This window comes from Haliotis asinina, chromosome 15 (assembly GCF_037392515.1).
Source record: "Haliotis asinina isolate JCU_RB_2024 chromosome 15, JCU_Hal_asi_v2, whole genome shotgun sequence".
NCBI classification, from domain to species: domain Eukaryota; kingdom Metazoa; phylum Mollusca; class Gastropoda; order Lepetellida; family Haliotidae; genus Haliotis; species Haliotis asinina.
Window position 1 is genome coordinate 29,442,970 of NC_090294.1, and position 14,678 is coordinate 29,457,647.

The window sequence follows — 14,678 nt, forward strand, 5'->3', positions numbered from 1 at the left end:
AACCTGGTTCCATTACCTATATTGGTACAGCATGTGAAACCCATTTCTCATCTCCCTCTTGTGATACAACTAGACTATTGCTATAGCTAAAAGTAACATAAAACGCATCTCAACTCACTCATTGTAACATCGGGTAGGGTCTCCACTATTAACAAAACATCTTCTATAATCTGCATTCATCAACAATGTCTCTCAAATCCTGATTCAGATATATTTCTTTGAATATCATCTTTGTTCACTTACTGGCGGCAATCCAAGATTACATAGTTCCTGAGCCTGTTTGATTGTTTGCTTGAAGAGAGTTACAAAGTCAATATTCACTCAGTCAAGTCCAGATTGGACAAGATTATCAAAGTTGGTTGCACACAGAGAAAGAAAAGGGCTTCTTTGACTAACCAGTGTATGCAAGCCTACTTGGCAGACATCTGAGGGATGATTTTACCTCCATAAGCAAGGAATGCATTCTAGTATATTGACTGAACTTTGGTACATGCTATTAACTTCAAACAAGAGTACTATGAGGGATTTGTGGACAAGTTTCACTGATGTAATCTATTGTGAAGATGGTGTTTGTTAGGTAGGGACTAGTTTGTGAACATTTGTTGTTTGTAGAATTTGTATTTATAAGTCACAATGTTTATAGCAACTTTCCAGAAAATTGAAGAAATGAGGCTGCATGACTCAGAATATTTAACTAAAGCTTTCATTGCTACACATATAGCAGTGAATATTGATGATATGTTGAAACTTTTCCAGCTCAAAATTGGAAAGTTATGAGATTCTATCAACTGCAAGCACAAGTTGATCTTAACACTTACCAAGTGCACACACTTTCAAGCAGGGTATGATACTCCAAAATGTTCAGCCAGACAAGGCTGGTTAGAAATACAACTTGCCACCCCTGACCAAAACTTATCTGCCTACAAAATATTTTCATATACATGTCCAAATTTTAACCAGACATCGGGCAGGTAAATTTGAGAATCTGACATTTGAAAATAACCTCTCAAGAGCAGTTGAGCAAGCAGTCATTCCAAACACTGATTCAAGTTGTTGTTCCCTATTTTAACACCTACCTTCATCGCTCCAATGAAGCACACTGCCGTTGATCACATCCAAGTTGTTCAACGTTTCAAGGGAGGGGAGCACCTCATTCTTGCCGTTCTTCAAAACATAGTGTGGCAATAACGGCACATTGGCTTCTCTGCACACTCTTCTCAACACCCCTTCTACACTGATGTCGTGTGGGACTTTCAGCGAAAACTGCCCTTGTGGACACCCCGGACTGAGTACGCTCTGGACGATCACCTCAATTTCAACTGGTCCTTCTTCCATGATGGGAACTGTCTATGGCAGTAAATTCTGAAGAGAAAGCGATGACATCTTAATCAAAGGTATTGTCTAAACACTCAAGTCAACACAGACCTAGTACATTCTAGCCATGGGTCTGTTATTTTGTTTTTGTTTTAGTGTGTGAGTGTGTTGCGTGTGTGTGTGTGTGAGTGTGTTGCGTGTGCGTGTGTGTGTTCTAAGCCTCTTTCAGCAATATTTCAACAATATCCTAGTGGGTGATACCAGAATGGGCTTCGAATATTGTACAGATATGAGGAATGGTACCAAGGTTTGAGTATGATGAGTGAGTGTTTTACTAAACTACCTGACTATCCCCATACACTCAGAACTTCAGGAGAAATCTTCAACTTCTAATCCCAATTCAAAAACAAAACATTCAGCAAACATAACCATTCGTAGGTTCATCATTTTTACCCTAACACTGGTTGGGTACAACCAAACTCCATGTATCCTGTAAGTAAGAGTTATGTCCCTTGGACCAGTTTCACCAACATCTACCACTGCATGCAAGATCTGTGGGTATAATTAATACCAATTAGATCTACTAGTCAGTGGATCTACTACAGACACAAGCATGACAGCAACATTAGTCATAAAAAGGTAACTGGCGTCATAATACAAAACCTCTACCATTGCTTGTTGAACAAGTTAATATCTTCCTGAATCGACCATTGATGCCAAACAAGTAGTTTGTTATCATGGAAACCCACAAGTAATATGAATATTTTAACAGCAAATAGCTGTCTGTTTTTGAACAATTCCATCTGAACCAGTCATGTGTTTTTCAATGACGCCCTGACCTATGCCTTCCAAAAATATTGATCTTGTGATCTCTTATTTGATGACATTTTCAAACACAATAAATATTCTAATAACTACACCAAATAACTAATAAATATTAGATGTTATTTGCTTGTTGCAGTAGTATCTGAATCATGTTTATGTTGACATATTGAAGTTAGTTATGAATAACCCAACTCAATATTTGTCAAAAACAGCATAAAAGAAATAAAAAATGTGGTCTGTTTTATTGAAAACTTCACATTTTATCGCACCTTATTTCCTTTGAAATTATATATTTTTAAGGTCTTTATTTCATGAAATGAACAACAAACTGGACCAGAAATTATTATTATGTTACTATGCATTGTTGCCATTAATGTATTGATTAAGAAATTACTGAAATCAAGAAATGTACTAGTATTCCAGATTAGTAAGATGTTTTCAGTATCTTTCAGCTTTTCACTTTTTAACATTATTGTAAATTACACATTCCTCCAAGAAACAAAAACATTCTTCAGCTTGTCTTGCAGACTCTATAGCTGTGTTATATACGATCAACAAAGAATTGCAGCATGTCATTAACAACGTGAAATATACACCCTTGATGTGTCCATTAGTGCGTTCCTTTTGCTGTAATTACATGTCAAGTAAACGACATAGCAGATAATGCTTTAGGGTGTACCATGCTGTTATTGGAATCTAATTAATCAACGTCAGGAGGCAATTAATTAACATAAATAGTCTTCGGGACTTGGCACAAGCAATCCAATGCACAGTTTGACTATGTACTATTTTATGAATACATCTCATCAAACAACATAAACTTGTCAACAAATTATAGTTAGGTTGATGCAGAAAATTATCCTGATTCATTCTGACATTTATTTTCTTGAAATAGATATTATATATAACTTATGTATTTCTTTAAATAAGATATTCATATCAAAGGATTAATATCTTCAGCTAGAAGCTTGACTCTTATTGTAAATAGTTTCAAAGGTTTTAGTTGAATAAACAGTTATTTCAGTGAATGTTTTTAGTTCTGCTGATAGAAATGATAATTATGCTTAAGACAAGACAAAATTCAATTTCCAGAAAAGTCTTAATTTTGATACACAAGACATATCACTAACAAAATACTTAATCACTGAAATAAAATAGACACTGAATGCTACATGATTTTAATCAAATGTCACTTCTTCCATATCTGAAAAGGAATTTAACATGAAAAAAGGGAACAGCCTTCTGAAAAATTCCATGTCAGATGAATTATCACAATATGCACAATCAACAGTAATATACCAGGAATAATACAACCCTAATACTTTTGATCAGCCCTGTCTAAACAATTTCTAAGACCATCATTATAATATTTTTACAATAGCAAGCCAGGGCATTTCATTCTCATTCCAGAACATTCAGTTGAGGACTCGAACAATGTTTAATAGCTTTTGTGCATGATCGGTCATGCGTCTTCTTCATAGCAGTTTGTGGATGGTATATTATCGTACTTACAATCCTAGCCGATAAATTTCAACGCCATGTTTACATAGGAGGGGTCTTACTCTACACGCATACTGAGTTTGGCCTGCTCTCCTTGTTTCGGTCAAAGGTTCAGGGAATGATCAAATTAAGCCCAAGTGTGTGAAGATGTAACATGATGGTGAATCAATGAAAACAATGCAGGCCACAAAAGACGCAAACTGACATGAATTGAAAAACAACAACCTCACACACAGCAACAACTGAATTTTTAATAATATATTTTGGTTTAAGCTGTTTTGTGAGATCTGTCATGAAATCAACACTTGGTTGTAAAATGATAATAAAACAGACAGTGTATTTATTCCATTTACAAACATTTATAACAATAAAAAAATTATTATTCTAAAAAATCTAAGTTTACGTAGATCTTAAAAAATGTGACTGTATCAGATGTTTGAAAATGTGCAAGTTAACTAGAAAAAAAATTAAATTGAACAAATGTGTGGAAACTGTGAGGGACAAATTGCAAGGTCTGAAAAAGCAGTGGGGCTGATCAACAAGAGAATTTTAACACTTTGCATACTGAAATTCAGGTCAGTTTTTAATAAAATCATTTGACCCACAAGACTAATATATTTGTTTGAACTATCAATGTGGCTGTTAATACAGAGATAAGTGACTGCACAGTGACTCAAAGATCAAAGTAATCAGTTTCTTTATTTTTGTCATACATGGCAGCAAATATTGATGTTTGACAGAAATATATTCACATTAGATTAACACACATTAGATTATTTCTTCCTTCCCTGTGATGAATAAGTCACAAAGCTTAAATATACAAAAGCTTGAGAAATTCTAAACATCAGAACCACAAAGGCTACAAAGAATATATGTATGTAACTCCTCACTATAACAACAAAACTAGTACACATTCCCTAATATATCATTATTTTCATAACAGCTCAAAATCAACAATTTTTTGTCTACATACAATTTCAAAACTTTTTAAGACATCAGGACTACTTAAGCCAAAAATACATGTACTTTCGGGATTAAAACAGTAAGTCTACATTAATCTGCCTTATAAAGAGGAATATTCATCTACTTGTGAAGGGATAGGATTCCAGATATTTAGGTCAGCTGAGGGACTGGGTAACTAGCAAGAATAATTTTGCACATTCAGAACTAATCTGAAGACTTGTGCTAGTGATTCTCAGAGATTATATTTCCTGAATTTGATCCATAACCTCAGGGACATTCACTTGCCAATTATTTTGATAAATTAACAATTTTATTACTTCACACAAATCCTCAGACAAGAAAATTTTAATGTAAAATTGATTTTCTTTAATACTGAACAAAATACAAGCCTCGCTCTGCTTGAGTTTTATATTTCATAAACTGACAATTAAATCAAATTTGAAAATTTACATCAAATTCATAAACCCTGCATTTTGAATCAGGAACAGTACATGGGTTACCTCAGTACTTTATACAATAACACGACATACTAAATGGAATATTTTTTATTAACAGAACCAGTCAGCCATTGTATCCCTATAAATTCTTTATGGGTAAGTCACAATGTAAAAGTATGGCTGCCATGATCTTAAAGATGTATATAATGGCTGTTTGTGAAAGCAAGGACAGTACATGTCTAATCTCTACACATAAACCCACGTTTTATCTATGATAAGACAATAATCAATTTTTGAGCTGGTAATGTATTATAACTGACAAGCAAGCCCACTGTTCATTGCAATCGGGTCATTTTTTATTTATTCCTATTTTCTAGGACCTTAGTCAGAGATCATATAATGGTATGAGCTAGCCAGCACTTGGGGAGGACTAGCTTTATTATTTTTTCTGTGTGTCAAACATGTTTTGTTGCCTTGCTTGACGTCTTTCCACCATGCTGTCAGAGTACAATGACTGATTTCAATATAACTAACAACATATAACTTGTCAGGCTGGTCTCACTAGTGTCATGTGACAGGTGATTGATTGCAATATATATGGCCTGGCTATTTCACTTTTGAAATGAACAAGCGACAATAAATGACAGCAACTTGTGGGGTCATGATGAAATGAGTAGCAGTTCATGGTGAAATTTGTGCATGAGATATGATAGTAGTGGTGTTCCTATTATCTAAAATAACAGAATCTTGATCAATAGAAGGACTAAATATAATTATCGATTGTAAAATCATATTTTCGATTAATTCGAATTTTGATGTCTTAGCATAACACATGGAATGAAGCAAATTACCTGTAATTTGATGAATACTCATGAACAAACATGCACTCATTAAGGTATAGGTACAGTAGAGCTATGCCCATTGCAAAATGTCAACCACTTTCATAGTTTAAATACAATTTCAGGGCACAACAGTGTTAATTCTTAAACACATTAATTCTTAAACACATTAATTAGAAATAATCTGGAAAAAAATCTTAAAAATGGTGATTACATAAAAATGTATATATTTCGATTATAATTGATAATTGTTCACCTTAAATCATCCCATAATCCATGATGGATTTGGTTTTCCATTACTATGTGATAGTCTTTTATTGATTGGTAGAGTCTGTAACTACCAATGCATAACAACGTCCGTGTCGGTTATTAGTCAAAGAATCAACCAGTAACTTATTAGATCACAGTATCAATAATGGACGAATTTAATCAACGTGAGACAGACAAGGTCTTTCATGTTTCCCACTTTCTAAACATACATACATTCAAAATGATTTTGTGATAAAGGCCTTTAGTAGTAGGAGGAAAGTCATGCTTAATGCAAGATAAGAAAGTATTTTCACAGAAAGATAATGAATATTATTTTCCTACTCTAAACAACTGAAAGCAAACTCAGGAAAAAAATCAATGAATCATTGTATATATCAGCTGGTGACATGCAATAAACCAGTAGCACTTGCCCATACATGTTGAGGGCCTGTAAAGAATATTGAGGGCAAATTGATATGAATTAATGGTTTACTTGTTACAACTGGGACTATGAATCTTATCATATCTATTGCCAAACCACAGTGAAATCTACACATCCATATAGGTTAAAATGTATTTACCTCAGCAAATTTGAATACAATGTACTTCATTCTGCCATGTTATTCATTTAAGAAAATATAAGCATGAAATTGAAACACATTTTTTACATTGTTATTTATCAAAAAAAAAATAATAATATATATATATGAAATTTAAATAAATTTCATGCAAACATATACTTTAATGATTTCATAACATTAATTTTATTTTCACAAAATTAGGACTATTTTCTCCTCCAGCCTTAACATACAAACATGTTGTTCGGTTTATTTTGGGAGAAATATGCTTGCTCCATCTTTAAGATAAATTGGTTTCTCTAATTGCACTGTGGGTCAGTCAATGAAATTTGGAAACTGGCATAAGAAGGTCAGTGTGAGTGTCCACAATGTTTGGCTATTTTTAGCCTGTTACCACGGCAACAGGGGGAACCTGCTGGGGGGCCTGTTGATTGATGTCCAGTTTCACTATTATGAAGAAGGGGCAACATCTTGAATTAAATAATACCCTTTCTTTCGGAAACCTTCCTGCAGCAGAAAATTAAAATACAACATTTGCTGGGCCATCTTTCAGGAATGTGCAGCTGTAATTGACATTCCCGTATCGACATGCTTGGCAAAATTGATTGAAATTGGACACACTATCACAAGTGTATATAATAGGAATAGCTGGATGATCAATGAAATTGGTGACATGTTGCATGTGTGCATTTCAGGAACTGGTCTATCAATACTGATAAAACCAGTATGCTGAAAAATCAATGTTTGATAAACATGACATTTCAAAATGGCATGGCTGTATATCTCATCAAATTTTGTGATTTATTTTTACATCTATTTTCTTGCAATGCCTTTTTAATCATATTATTCAGAAATATTTTAGAAATGATGACACACAACATTATCTAAATTGTTTTGAAACACTTCAATTTTGTTATTTTCACAAAAAGAGCAACACATTCTCAAACAGAATAAATATCATGTCAAATATAGGTAATCTCACTTGAATAACATATAAATTTATGTACTGAAACTAATAAAGTTCTTTCCGAAAAAATATACATCTGCAATAAAACATAATATATGCATTTATATAAATAAAACCAGAAAAAATAGGCTCATTCTCAAATTTCATAACAACTACTTAATTATTCGTCCATTCAGGTGATCAGCGAGTATTTGGGGGTAAACGTCCTGATGGGTTAACCAACTGGTTGTCATTTCTCAGCTGTTGATTGACAGGCCATACAATGAAGCTCTGGACAATAATCAATCACCTCCAGTCACAGCTGTCTCCTAGCAAGTACTCTACACCATGCCTCTAGTAAGCAGTCCTGAGAAGTCGTATAATTAAAATCTGAATTTGAAGCAATATTTTGGAAAGTGGAGTTTTAACTTAAAGTCACAAATATCAAAATCTTGCTGATTAAAATTTGATCTTCTTCAAAATCAAACAGTTGAAAAATTGATTGTATTCTTTTTCTTGGTTCAACTCCAAACGAACTGCAGTGATAGCAATTAATACAATCTTCCTCTGGCTGGTGAGTCAGTTGATACGAGAAGATTTCCTAAGGGACAGCAGAATTCAAGCATGTTTGTAGTTTTTATGTTAGTTAGCTAGAAATCTAATTTCTTATTTTAAGTATTTTGTGGTCAATATGCCAAAGGCGGGAGACAAAATTGGAAAAAGAAATCATTTTTTCAAAGTTGACTTGAGGTCAATATCCGAAATCAATATTTGGAAACACAAAACAGTTATTACAAACAAACCAATTACCAAAATGTGAACATATCAATTGCCTGCATTTACTTCATACTTTTACCAGAAGGACAATATAATGAGGGCCATAAACTACAACAGAGACTACAAAAGTTGGAAAATGAACCAAACTTACAGAAATTGTATTTAAGCTGTGAGAGCTCTTCATATGAGTGAGAAAAAGACAGGGTTTCACTGTAACCTACAAAACTAATTGTTCAGAGGACAATTATTTACTATGGTACAAATGCAGGAAATTGTACTGTACTGTATTGTAACCACCCTGTACATGATCGACATGACCTCTTGTCAGAATGCTATGTCTCTGGAATCCTGGGTGTCCGAAACTGCTGATTCTGTGTACTGGGGATTTGATGTCTGATTCTGGCAGCGTGAGACTGTACAATACAATTCCAGATACAACAAATGATCCTTTTGACCACTTTTACCACTTTTTAAAAGACATTGTCAATGCTATCACAGCAACCTGTGTGGTGACCAGTGTCAGAGTGAGGCCACTGATCATAGTACCACTGGCTCCCAGTAACCTGTGTGATGTCCAATGGCAGAGTGAGGCCACTGATCACAGTACCACTGGCTCCCAGCAACCTGTGTGGTGACCAGAAGTGTCAGAGTTTGATCACTGATCACAGTACCACTGTGTCCCAACAATGTGTGTGGTGACCAGTGTTTGAGTTGTCACTGATCACAGTACACTGGCTCCCAGCAACCTGTGTGATGACCAGTGTGAGAGTTAGATCACTGAACACAGTACCACTGGCTCCCAGCAACCTTTGTGATGTCCGAAGTCAGAGTAAGGCCACTTATCACAGTACCACTGGCTCCCAGCAACCTGTGTTCCAAGATTGATCTTTGTTGGTCACAAGAAAGTCTCTTGCTGTATCAGTTCAGTCCCATGTTGAGCTGGATGACTGACTGCTATATCAGCATTGATAATGTCTTGAAGAATCATGTCACGGTGAGGTGAAATATAGTAATCCAATAACATCATGAAAATTTCACTGCTCGGCCTGCTGAAAACTGGGGTTTGGCATAGAATCAGCCTGGAAACTAACCACTCTGAGTGAGTGAGTGAGTGAGTGAATGTGTGAGCAAGTGAGTTTTGTTTTATGCTGCTTTTAGCAATATTCCAGCAACATCATGGCAGGGGACACCAAAATGGTCTAAACAAACTGCACGCATGTGGGGAATCAAACCTGGGTTTTCCTCTTCAGCGTGATTAGCTAATGCTTTAACCGCTGGGCTACCCAACTGCCCCACCACCACTCTGAAGAACAAGCATCATTGCGCAGGAGACGAAGGGACACACATTAATACTGTAAAATCATTATTATTCGCAGGGGTTTAATTTTCGCGCTTTTCGCGCAAAAAAATTATCCGCGAAAATAAAACCTCCGCGAATAATTTTGATATACTAGTATTGTGGAAATAAAAACAAACAAAGAGCTTTGAGTTTTAGTTTTGTATTGCTAGTGATTTGACTACAAGTACACGTCATTCATTCATGACTCAGTGAAACAAAAAGATACATAAAAACAAATTAAATAGTTGATTCAACACATGTCATTTTCAGTGTCTCTGATTGACACGATACGCACAACTTTATTAAATTAAAAATGTCAGGTCACCTGCTACTAGTGAATTAGTCCGAAAGTCCAGCTTGGCGAAATCCGCTTTGGATTAAATCCTTCCTCTTGGATATGTTGTCGTAGGTCTGGATAATCCATTGCGCATGTAGTGGTTTGGCAATACTGGTACACGTGCACAGAGCTTTCTGAGTAGCTGATTGGCCGAGCGTGTCATGGGTCGAGGTCACATAGGTCAATGATTTCTTACGCAAATCTCAACATGGATTCTTCAGTGCTCCATTGCATCTCTCAACGTAGCGGAAGGCCCATGTTTCCCCAGCTAATTAGGCAGGTGACAGGACGACAGTTAGGGTCAGTGTTTTCTTTACAGTTTACAGTTACCTGTGTTATACTCTCGTGATTTCTGTACTTTGATGATGCGCAAAAATTAAACCGCGCGAATTAGTCAATTTTTCTGTGTCCGCGAAAATTAAGCCACGCGAAAATAAATGATTTTACAGTACTTCAAACACCAACATAAACACTAAAAGAAGACTACAGAAGAAACATGCATTGTGTGTGTGAGTGAGTGAGTGAGTGAGTGAGTGAGTGAGTGAGTGTGTGTGTGTGTGTGTGTGAGTGTGAGAGTTAAGGGGTGGAGGGGCGGGAGAAGGGAAGGGGGAGGAAGAGAAAGAACAAGAGAGAGAGAAAGAAAGAAAGAGAGAGGGGTGGGGTGGAGGGGACACCAGTGCTTCCCCCATTGTTCCCATGTGAGGAACTAAACAAGGGTCAAGCGACTGCTTTAGCACTAGGCCACCCTACCATTACATTGAGTGAATGTATTTAATCTGTAATAATAACCGACTATAGAGTCATAAATCTTTGAATCAACTGCAGAGAATGAGACAATCTTGTCTGACAGTTTTCCTCATAACCGGAATGATCCGGAATGATCAGGCCAATGAGAGACATCCGACATACTTTCCTCCAGAGTAATTATGTCTTGACATTTCATGAAATAATGACAAGTGAAATGTGACAAAACTTATCAAAGTATTTCCTCCATAAGAATAGATAACAATCCTATATAACCTTTACTATGGTGTGAATGTGCCGACATAACTTATTCCAAGGTATTGATATTGATATCTGCTGTCCTATTCTATATCAGATTCTATCCATAAACCGGCCTTTCTTGGGGCTTGCATATGGCCATCTATCAAACAGATAGTTGGATACTGACAAGAATCCATCTCTGACACCTGACAATATAACTCATTCTCAAAGAAAACATCATTTCAAGTTTTACAGATATCAGAATATCTTCTCTTGACAAAGAAGGATCAAATGACAAAGAAGGATCAAATGAACATGCATGGCACTGAGTCACTGGGTCAACGAAAATGAAATATCAGCATCACATCTCCCTCAAATATGGAATTTCTAATTCTTTTGAAATGAACAATTTGACATTTATTCCATCAACAAGTTCTCAGTTCAGGATTAGATTACACTAGATGTAACAACAATCCAAAATATACACAGCACATCAATCTACTGAGAAATTAACAGATGAAATTTACATCAGGAACATAGTCAGTTTGCTCATAAATGACCCCAAATGTGATGTTCATAACATATATCATCTTATTATTATAATGAAATGTTTGTTGTGGCTCAATCTGTCATGAAAATAATACATAATGCGTAATGAAACTGCAGCAGCACATTTCTCTTGCTGCCGATTTCCCCCAAAGACACACAGTTATTGATCAAAACCCAGTGCTTGTTTCGAAATCAACCCAAAGCATTACCAGAGAAATGGAACTATATCATATTGATGATTTTCAGATAAACCATTTTCATATTCTCTGTTATTTAGTAGATCTATGGCAGGGTGTAAAACCATCAAGCAGAAAGACGAGGTGCAACACTCATTTGCCAATGATTTCAATCTACTCACATTTATCATTTAAAATACTGATAAGATCATTAGTGCAAATATCAATGTGCTTTGTTTTACATGTCATCATTTGGAAATATTCAAAATATTCCTAAATAATACAGATCATGTGTTATTTCGTTATACAATGCAGAACACAACAGGATTACAAAAAACCTACAAGTGTATCATATTTAGAACTGAAATCCTGACACATATGGCATTAAACGATACTGTGTTACCATGGTAACAGTCTTTTATTATGAACTGCATCACTGTTATGAAAGTCAATCTTTTTGTCAAATAATGGCAAGAAAATGATTTATTCTTGTTCACATTAGTCCTATGACAATATACTGCAGACTTGTGTTATATTGATAGGGAAATAATGTCCAGTGTTCAGAGGAGCATATTTTTCATTTTAGTTAAAACAAACATTAACATGTCATAAATCCTTAGGATTATGACTTTAACTTCAGCATTTCATTTCATTTTTATCATTATTTCTTTTATATATGAATTTTACAGCATTCATTACTCATGGTCCAAATAAACAGACATCTACCCATGTAAAACAATGTCTAATTAAGTGAACAGTCGAAAACACCTACACATGAACACCTGTTCAAAGAATACAAGCGCATGGACATCTGTCTCAAGAATACAAGCACATGGGCATCTGTCTCAAGAATACAAGTATTTGGACACTTCTTCCAACTATTTGAACAATATATCCCCCCCTTCCCAGCAGCCCCCTAAATATTTGAAAGAACAAATATCTGACAGTTACTTGATGTTTTCTTGATTAAGTCTGAATCGTTTCCATGGAAGTCATGAAAAATATAAATGCCATGTATCTGTAATCTGTCATAAAGACACCAACTTCAAGATCTGTCTAATACATCTGTCAAGATCTGTTGAAAGATATCAAATGGACTGTCAGAATCGTTTCCATTGAAACTTGGAAAATGATAGATCACAAAAATCTATAAATAGCAAAAGGCACCTCTTCAGGTTCTGGTTGATATATCTACCAAGTTTTGCAGAAAAATATAGAACGTTTTTTTAGTTCTGCTCCGGAAACGAAAGACACCTCTCTCTTTTGAGACTATGTCCAAAACGTTTCCATGGAAACCAAGAAAATAATAAATCATAAAAACCTATAACTAGCAAAAGGCACAACCTTAGGTTCTGATTGATATATCTACCAAGTTTCGCAGAAAAATATTAAACAGCTTTTGAGTTCTGCTCTGGAAACGAAAGACACCTCTCACTTTTGAGACTATGTCCGAAATGTTTCCATGGAAACCAAGAAAATAATAAATCACAAGAGTCATCAGAAGATGACATATCCCCCCCAGCCCCCAACATGTCTGAAAGGACAAATCATCTGACAGTTACTTTCTGTGTTTTTAGACCAAGTCTGAATTATTTCCATTGAATTCATGAAAAATATAAATGCCATACATCTGTAATCAGAAAAAGTCACCGTTTCAAGATCTGTCTCGTATATCTGCCAAGATCTTTTGAAAGATATGAAATGGGTTTCGAGTTTTGCTCCAGAAATGAAGTCAACAATGTGTTCTCATGGAAAAGAGAAAATAATACATTAAAAAAAAAAAAGGAAATAGCAAAAGTTTTTCAGTTCTGCTCCAGAAACGAAACACACCTCTCACTTTTGAGAGTAAGTCAAAAACGTTTCCATGGGAACTGAGAAAATGATAAATCACTAAAACCTGGAAATAGTAAAAGCACCACTTTCGGTTCCGATTGATATATTTACCAAGTTTTGCCGAAAAATAGTTTTTTGAGTTCTCCGGAGAAAAAGGAGCCCATACCTCCATTTTGAGACCGAAACATTTCCATGGAAACCAAGAAAATAATAAATCACAAAAACCTGTAAATAGCAAAAGGCACCACTCTGGGGTCTGCCACACATATCTACCAAGTTTTACTGACAGATATTTAGAAGTTTTAGAGATCTGCTCCGGAAACGAAACACACCTCTCACTTTTGAGACTAAGTACAAAATGCTTCCATGGAAACCGAGAAACTAAGAAATCACAAAAGCCTGTAAGTAGCAAAAGGCACCACTTCAGATTCTGACTGATATATCTACCAAGTTCTACAGAAAAATATTGAATGGCTTTTAAGTTCTGCTCTGGAAACAAAGCACATGTCATCCCTCACTTTTGAGACAAAGTCTGAATCGTTTCCATGGAAACCGAGAAACTAAGAAATCACAAAAATCTGTAACTAGCAAAAGGCACCATTGCAGCTTCTGACTTGTATATCTACCAAGTTTTGCAGAAAATATTGAACGGATTTTGAGTTATGCTCCGCAAACGAAGCACATCCCTTCATTTTGAGAACATTTCCATGGAAACTGAGAAAATAATAACTCACAAAAACCTGTAAATACCAAAAGGCACCACTTTAAGGCCTGCCACACATATCTACCAAGTTTTGCAGAAAAATATTGAACGGTTTCTGAGTTATGCTCTGGAAACAAAATGATTATGGAAGGACGGGGCGTTGACTATATCCCCCTGCATTACATGCCGGGGGGATAAAAACCTGTACATAGCAAAAGGCACCACTTCAGGTTCTGATTGATATACCTACAAAGATTTGCAGAAAAATATTGAACTGTTATAGAGTTCTGCTCCGGAAACGAAGCCCACCCCACCATAAGACTAACACT

The 14,678-nt window shown here is 35.5% G+C and overlaps 1 protein-coding gene across 1 annotated transcript in view; it reads right to left on the minus strand.

The window, feature by feature from the left end:
• The window catches only part of LOC137266185 (ectonucleoside triphosphate diphosphohydrolase 2-like), a 40,417-nt gene that overhangs the window by 15,679 nt on the left and 10,060 nt on the right, over positions 1-14,678 (minus strand). Inside the window, exon 2 of the mRNA XM_067801690.1 lies at positions 1,077-1,362. Coding sequence (XP_067657791.1) covers positions 1,077-1,335 — 259 coding nt within the window. The 5' untranslated portion in view covers positions 1,336-1,362. The remainder of the gene's footprint in view (positions 1-1,076; positions 1,363-14,678) is intronic.